The sequence below is a fragment of the Porcisia hertigi genome, chromosome 36 (genome assembly GCF_017918235.1).
Source record: "Porcisia hertigi strain C119 chromosome 36, whole genome shotgun sequence".
NCBI classification, from domain to species: Eukaryota; Euglenozoa; class Kinetoplastea; order Trypanosomatida; family Trypanosomatidae; genus Porcisia; species Porcisia hertigi.
This window is the reverse complement of record NC_090595.1, coordinates 1,205,492-1,213,516: the sequence shown is the minus strand read 5'-3', so window position 1 is coordinate 1,213,516 and position 8,025 is coordinate 1,205,492. Positions and strand designations below refer to the sequence as shown.

At 56.9% G+C, this 8,025-nt stretch overlaps 2 protein-coding genes across 2 annotated transcripts; both read left to right on the top strand.

Annotated features, from left to right (window-relative positions):
• Nucleotides 1-1,703: 1,703 nt before the first annotated feature.
• On the top strand, nucleotides 1,704-3,638 carry JKF63_00281 (uncharacterized protein; the record flags this gene model as incomplete). Its single annotated transcript, XM_067896333.1, has 1 exon — nucleotides 1,704-3,638. One exon carries the CDS (start codon nucleotides 1,704-1,706, stop codon nucleotides 3,636-3,638), a length of 1,935 nt encoding a protein of 644 aa, XP_067752490.1.
• A 631-nt stretch (nucleotides 3,639-4,269) lies between these two features.
• JKF63_00280 (uncharacterized protein) lies at nucleotides 4,270-6,828 on the top strand (the record flags this gene model as incomplete). The annotated part of the gene is made up of 1 exon (XM_067896332.1): nucleotides 4,270-6,828. One exon carries the CDS (start codon nucleotides 4,270-4,272, stop codon nucleotides 6,826-6,828), a length of 2,559 nt encoding a protein of 852 aa, XP_067752489.1.
• Between the last annotated feature and the right edge of the window lie 1,197 nt (nucleotides 6,829-8,025).

Sequence of the window (8,025 nt, the reverse complement as noted above, 5' to 3'; positions counted from 1 at the left end):
ATACGCTGGTACTATCAAAGCAAGGTCGACCTCTGGGACTCCATTCCTCCCCTTCCCTGATCGAGATGTTTCTGATTCATCTGTTTTTGTTGCGAGTTTTCCCTTCTTTTTTATATAAGTGACTTCTCTCCTTTTTTCCCCCAACTGTCGTCCCATGTGAGCTGTTTATGTTGCCTCCACTCTTTTTCTTTTGCTTTTTCTTATCCTCCTCTCGCTTCCCGCCTCCTCCTTTTTCCTGATTATTAGAGAGGTACACCTCATAGCGTGACATTCGGGGCTCGGTCCTCACTCTGTGAAGCGGACAGGCAGTCCCTCCCCCTTCCCTGTCTGCCTCCCTCTCCCCCGAAAGAAAAAAAACGTTGGATCGCCCCCAGTGCTGACAACTCGCGTTGCCTGTGAGACGTTTTTGTTTTTCGAGGAGAAGGGGCACAGCGAAGTGTCGCCACGCATGCCGCGGCGATCAGCTCCCGGATGGTGTTGCGTCGCCGCGACCTGCGGTGGAGCGCCCCTTTCTGCCACGAGTATTGATGGCCAAGCTACTAGCCGCCCCGACCGGGCACATCTGCCCCCGGCCATGGCTGCCCGCGGGTTGGGGTGTCTGAGTGCCATCCCGGGGGAGGGGAGAGACACACCAAGTGGACACCGACACTTTGGCGGTGGCTGTGGGAGGGGGCGGGGTTTGGGGGCAGGGGCGCCGTGCTCAGCTGACTGGGCCGGCACCGCCCCAATACCTATGCACCGCTGCTTAATACGACGCGGAAGACTCCATGCCGGGTCTGGACAGAGTGTAGTGATTGACGCATGTGTCATGTGGCTGAATGGACTCGCTTTAGATAGAGCTTCCCCCACCCCTGCTTATTCTCCTCTTCGTGACAGCGCCGTCACCGTCGCGCGTGTGCGGGAGGGGAGAGCATTGCGTTCGTGTTCCTGCACAGACGCACGGTACATTTCTTTTTGGTTGCTTTTTTTTTTGAAAGGGGGAGGGTAGTTGTGACTCGATTTGCAGTCATCGCTGGGGGGTCAACATTTTTTTGTGTGTTTCTCATCTCTTGTTGACCGTTTTCCTCCGTGATGTCTCTCGACGTCAAAACGGAGAAAAATAGGCCGGTGTGTGTGTGTGTGTGTGTGTGTGTATGCGTGTGCAATGTGCGATTGCAATATTCTCGAACTACACCGCTGTGATTCCAATGGCTACTGAAAACAAAAGAAAATGATTGATGGGCGGAGGTGTTGAATGCACACGGCAGAGGGATGTGTTAATAGCCACACAGCCCTCCTAACGACCCCCTCCTCGCAGGAAATCGATGAGTGATGAACGTCTTATGGTTGACCCTCTCACGCATTTACCCCCTGCGCACCCTTCACTTCTCCGCTCATCAATGTTTGCGTCATTCTTTTTTTTTGTGTGCATTTTTTTTCGAATGAAAGTTATTTGGCCGCCTTTTGCGTGACCCCTCTCTTCCGGTGCTGCCTCCCCAAATATATATATATTCTCTAGAGAGATTGTGTCTCACACGGAACAAGAGTTCACAAGCGCAACGACGTCCAAGGTCTAAGCCCTCTTGACCCCCTTCACATGACCTTTCGGTCGCGTAGGAACGCGAACCGCTCCTCCTATCGGGACGTGTTGTGGATGTGATGTGTTATTACCCGGGCCACCCTGAGTGATACCCACGTACAATCTGAATACTGCGCATTGGCCGATGCGTCCCTCACTCATTCAATGCTTTCCACATCCGTTCACACGACAGTGGCCGGCGACCGGGCATCCAACCAAATGTGAATGCCGGCAACTTTATGCGCTGGTGTGTGTGTGCTGTTGTGTGCCGAATACACACCTGCTCGTGCTCCACGAATCTCCACACCTCAACACGAACCTCATCACTTCCATGCCGAAGGGACCAAAATACGTAGACTTCGTCATCACCCCGCGCACCACAGCGGAGGACCTCTGCGGCTTTCTGGTCAGGGCCGACATGGCGGCAGCAGGACATCCGTTCAACGCACCAGGATGCAGCAGCGCTGGTGTCGGTGCACCGATCACGGAGGAAGTCTCCATCTTCTCTCCTCAGAGCCTGGAGGTAAGTCGACACGAAGCGTTTGGTGCCACAGACGTGCCCTCCAGTGCTCTTGAGTCTGCGAGCCAAAAGACACCGTCGTCGCCTCTGTCCCGCAACACGGTTGCACCACGGCAAGTGGTTGTAGTTTGCCTGCACGGCATTGCCGACGCATCAGCCACAGTGCAGTCAGCCCTCATGGACCTGCTCATGTTTGAGCAAGTACAAAGCCATAACCGTGCTGTGAGAACACAGGCCCTGCGCATCGTTGCCTTCTGCAGTAGTCGCAACTACGCGATTCTGCTGCCTGAGCCACTGCGAGCACTTTTCACACTTTCCACCTACGTCTCTACGCTCGCCAGCGATAGTGCCGTGGTGCTGCAGATGGCAAGCGCGTCCTCCTCCAACATTGTGAATAAGCGCTTCATGATAGAAGTCATGACAGCGCCTGATGGCCAGGCGCTGCTGAAAACTGTCACACTGTCCAGTTTTGTGAAGCGTTACTTGCTGCATCTGCTGCTTGTGCTACGCGGTAGCTCTGTCATGGGGATGTCGCCAGGTGCACTTGCCCTCCGTCGCATCCCGAGATGGGTGACGTTATTGAAGGCGCTGGCAATCCTCTTCATGCCTGACGAGGAGCTGTTGCGCTCTCGAGCACCACAGACCCGGTCAGCCCTGCTGCAAACCTACACGCGGACGACGATGTCTGCGACTTTCGAGCGTGCAGCGCATCTTGCAACGCAACGAGCGGCAACGACGGTGCCCAGCACCACGCTCCCTGAAAGACGCGCCGCGCAACAGGAGGTAGGAGAGTCTCAGTCGGTTGAGGCTGCCGGCGGGCTGCGGCAAGTTGATCCCAGTGCAACCTCTACAGAGGAGCGCAGCAACACACCTCAGAACGGCGGCGGCGGCAAAGTGGCGATCGAATCCTTCAGCAATGTCGTGGTCTCGCCGTCGGATGTAGCGTGCGTGCTGCACTGCCTGGTGGGCCACCTGATTACGATGCCGCGGGAAGTCGTACCTCTTGAGGAGACCGTGCCCTCCACCGGTGCGATGCTGGGCAACACTCCCGGCACCGGAACTCTCGCAGACGCGCATTGGGGGATGCTGGACGTCCATCGACATGGAAACATGGAGTTTTCACTCCAGGACCCAGCAATGTGGGACGCTGTGGTGGCTAGCTGGCCTCTCCGCAATCTGCGCGGCATCGCAAACCCCGCCCTCGACATCCCGATGGGCGGAAGCAGCTCAACCCAATACGGTAACACTCCCTTGGACTCAGTGGACAACCCTGAGGCAACAGGCGAAGTAGACTGGAGTCTCCAGCGTGGTAACGGTGCGCTCTCTGGCAACTGTCTTGAGCAGGATTCACGGGCAACTCCCTCGCCCAAAACTCATGAGCAGTACTTCCAGACACTCAACAGCCGGACGTTTTTCTCGGTCTTGGAGGCGTGGAAATGGACCGCCCAAAACAAGTTCGGCGTCCTGGATGTGTCTACCACCCCAATGCTAGACTACTGCGAGGTGCGAGAGGTAATGCGGGCAACACTGGTGTCTCGCAGCGCTCCTGCACCCGGTTAGAACATAATACACCGCCGATATGTTTCCCTGATTGTGTGTGTGTGTGTAAGAGGGGGGAGGCCGCACAACCTTCTTTGCTGCTATGCTGGCTATTGCGTCTGTCTGTCATGCCATTCTGTATCATCAGTGAAAGCATCTGGGAAAACATTCCACTTACTAAAATGCTCCAGGCAACGTGCCGAAGAGCAGGGGGGAGGCGGGGGGGGGGAAGAGGGTCGCGCAGCGGCCAAGGCATGAGTGAATCAATCACATACGCTATGCTCTGCAGTCACCTCTCTTTTCTTGCCACTGCTACAGTTCATTCATGTGGCAGATGTGACACTCCTGCGTTGTGATTTAGTGCTCCTTCTGGACGTTCTCCGCCACTCACCGTCATGGCTGAGAATTTGTGTATTATTCCCTCACACGAGCCTCTTCCAGACCGATCCACCTCTCCTCTCTCCATTTCCCTCGCCTCCTCTCTACCGCCCTTTGAACCCTGTCACACAACAGTCCCATGACGCACGAGCTGTGGGAGTGCTCACTCGATTATATCTCTTGCTGATTTCATTGCTCAAGAGGGGAGGAGGAGGAGGAGGAGCCTATCTGTCGTTTTTTCTGCACTTGGACCCTTACACAGACGCGGTATCACATGTCAATGTTCTCACCCTACGATGCTGTCTACGGGCACGACACAACGTACATCCGTCGGATGACGGTAGAAGAGTACGTGCAGGAGCTGAAAGAAGAGGAGGCCGATGCTCGCGGAGAAACGCCGCCACCGCGTGCTGCAGGGAAGGCAAGCGAAAACACTGCGCCAGCCACCCCGACATCGCAGCCGCCGGCGCGTCGCACCACTCGTGAGTACGAACAACGTCGCATGGCACTCTCCTCTTGCAATCCCAATGTTGTATTCTTCTCGAAGTATCCGATGTATGATCGGCTGGGGCGCGAGCTGTGCGTCGCCTTCCAGATGCAGGATATGGCTGTCCAGCAAGAACTACGGAGCTTAGAAACCGAAGAAAGCCGCGCCAACGGCCTCGGCTCACGCCGCTCAGGTGTGCGACTGAGCGCCGAGCTTCCCATGGAGTCCGACACTACCGGTAGCAACTGTCCTTTGTCCGTGCGTGCGTCAGCGGCCATGACAGAGAAACACGAACTCGCGCATACAGAGGCGTCGCGGCTAGTTCGGCCCAGCCACATGGACGGTGATACCCTTGTCGACATCGATGTTTCCGCCACCACGTATCGCCCTTCCAGCGCAACGATTGGCGCCTTCTCTCGTCCCGTCTCGGGGCGGCCGTCCGATTTTTCTATCTTCTGCGACAGCAGCGAGACCGCCGCGGCAGAGATCAAACGTGGCGGTCTTGGTAAAGTGCGCAGTAGCGTCCCGGTGCGCTCTGCGGCACAGAAAGAGGGTATCCTCATCCACCGCCGCGACAGCGATGGCGGTCTTCTTCGGGCCACATCGTTGCCGCCGGCCGTACTGCCACGACTGCCAGCCGATGCGGACGATCGACACTCGCAGCGCCGGTGGTGGTCAGAAAAGCGCCACCGTACTCGCAACAGCGGCGGTGGGGGGCGCCACAGTCGCGTCCGCTTTGTCAACGACACCGATGACATCGAGCAAGAAGAAGAGCCACCTCGGCAATGTGCACGTGGCGCCGTGCCGCTCCCGCTGCGCCTGCTTACACCACCACCAGTGCCAATGTCAGAGGCAGAGAGCACTAGAGTAGAAGAAACAGCTGTCGAGGATGCAACGCGGTGGACGACGGCGTCACGGGCATCGGCAGCGGTGCGCGCCACCAAGCAGCTGTTTCGCTGCACAGCGCACACCAACACCTCCACTGCGTCGCGTGCCACCATCACCCCCTCGTACAGACACCCCATTGAGAGCAGCATCTATGGACTATCAGCCACGGCCATCGCCGCGAGCAAGGTGCGGGCTGCTTTGGAGAGCAATGTGCAGGTATGCGCCGCAGCCATGTCGCCTCATCTCTACTCAGAGGAAGAGGCTACCAGTGCAGAGACGACACCAGAGTTGCAGTGCGGGTCTGTAGTTCAACTTGGTAGCGTGTGGTATCGGCTCGTGCACTTCCACCTCGTGGCTGAGGTATACGTCGCAGAACGAATCCGTCCACAAGTCAGGATGACAGCAGCGAGCCCCATTACAAAAGAGCAGCCGCGGGAGGCGGGCAGCCCAGCCGTCGTGGGCGCAGCGGCAACCGCAGCACTTTCAGAAACGGCGCCAGACCATCGGCCCGTTGACAATAGCTGCATGCTGGGAGCTGTCGAGAATACAGCGCCGAAGCAAGGCTGCAGTGTAGCTTCTGCTGTGCCAGAGGAACGGCTTGTGCAGACAAGCTGTGGTGGTGGTGAAGGAAACGGCGCTGTAGTAGCGTCGACGGCTAATGAATGCGTCGGAGAGACCTCATCGCAGCAGTTCTTCGTGTACCGGTGGCGATCGACGAATCTCGCCCGGGGCGCCGACGAGGCCCGCCGCGCCGCTCTTGGTCTCTCACTGTTTGCACCACAACTGCACGTGCACAGCCTCCGCTACGCTGATGGAGGCGGCATTACTGTACTCTCTATGCCGCCTGGCTACCGTGCCGTTCCTATGAGTGGACTGCCCCTGTCGCTCCGGAGCTACACCACCCTTCTGCGTCTGCTGCTGAAGGCACTCTCGGTGATGGTGGCGCGTCGCACTGTACATGGAAACCTGTCCGCTCTCGGGGAATTGTTTCTCGCCTGGCCAGTGACACCTGAGCAATCATCTTCGCTGCCGAGGACGGAAGAAGGCAAGCAGCGCAACGACAACGGCAGCGGCAACGGCAACGGTGTTCAAGGCGCCGCGCGGGAGCCGCTCATACTGCTATTCCACTGGGAGCGCTGGGTAGACTTCAGCATGTTTGTGGACCGAAACGCTGGACGCACGGTTCCGTTTGACTTTGAGGACGACACAGCGGCGTCCCTCACCACCTATGGAAAAGACGTGCTGGGCAGTTTGCAGCTTTTTTTGGAGCACCCTCTGGCCGCAGAGCTCACGTCGGAGCAGTACATCCTTCTACAGAAGCTCATCGTGATGGCTACAGAACCCACACAGGTCGCGAACCTTCTCATCCAGATGAATAATCTGATGCTAGCCTTGCCGATAGACACAGCCGCGCTGCATCAGAGCTTCGATGCGTCAGTGATGCACCACGCCCGCTAGGGAAGTGGCCCTTTCCTGCTATTCATCTTTTGAACTACACCTTTTTTCCATCCGGAAAGGGAGGGGGGGAGGGAGGGGAGAGGCGCAAGTAGAATTAGCGTGGTGATGGCGTGATGCTGGCCGAAGCACAGCGCAATGAAAGCCGTTCGCAACCCCGTTTGTTTTCACCGCTGTTGTCACACGTGGTGCAGACCAGGTGCACACTTGTAACAGAAAGACAAAAAAAAAACACCCCTCCCCCTCGACCATCCTGTCGTCGCCCGCCCCGACTTCTGCTGACAGTACACTAGGCTGCTGCGTCCTCAGCGTAGCTTTGCCGCTCTTTGGTTTTTTCGTTTATTTGGTGCTGTGCGGTCCCTGCCCCACCCGCCGGCAACACACACAGAGAGAGAACATCAAGGCGAGAAGAGAGCGTAGAAGACCCTACAGCTTCCCTGCCCCCGCCAGCGGCGTCCAGATGGCGAACTTAGATGCCATCACTTTATGATTTGCTGATAGATTTGATTCGACATTAGACTCCATTTTTATTTCCCCTTCACGTTCTCACTTGCTGAATCGAAGAACTACGCGCAAGTCCATGTATATCTCGGCAGGAGAGAAGGGACAGATAGTGGTACTCGCTGACCTCCAGACCCAGTGTACAAAGCCCCGTAGCACATTGCCTAAGATGCACTATGCCCTCGACGGCATATCCTCCGTATTCACCTCATCATCATCCCTCTCTCTCTCTCTTTGGGGCACCACTTTGTGAGTGTGTGTGTGTGTGTGTACCGTCTTACAGCGCTGTGGGCCAGTCGGTCTTATCTGTTTCTCTTCTGTTTCGCGTGTCGTTGACAAACTGAGGGGACTCACTCACTGTCCTCCCTCCCCCTCACCATACATTGTCCTGGCCTTCTCTCTGTGCGCCGCCTTAGACAGACCGGACAGCCTAGGCCGCCAGCACAAATCGCATCTAGAGGGTGGGGACGGTAGAGACGCTAGGGCCGACAGGAAGGGGAGAGGCGACACTCTTTTCGTTTTTTTCTCTCTTCCTCCTCCCTCCGGCTCCCACACAGTCTGTTGAATGTAAACTAGGCAGTAGAGTTACGCGTCATTCATACGCGCTTTTTTTTCTGCACCCCTTTCACACACCCGAAGCGTTTCTTATTATTACCCCTCTTAGTCCACGTGGAAAGATCTTCACCCACACCCCAGATC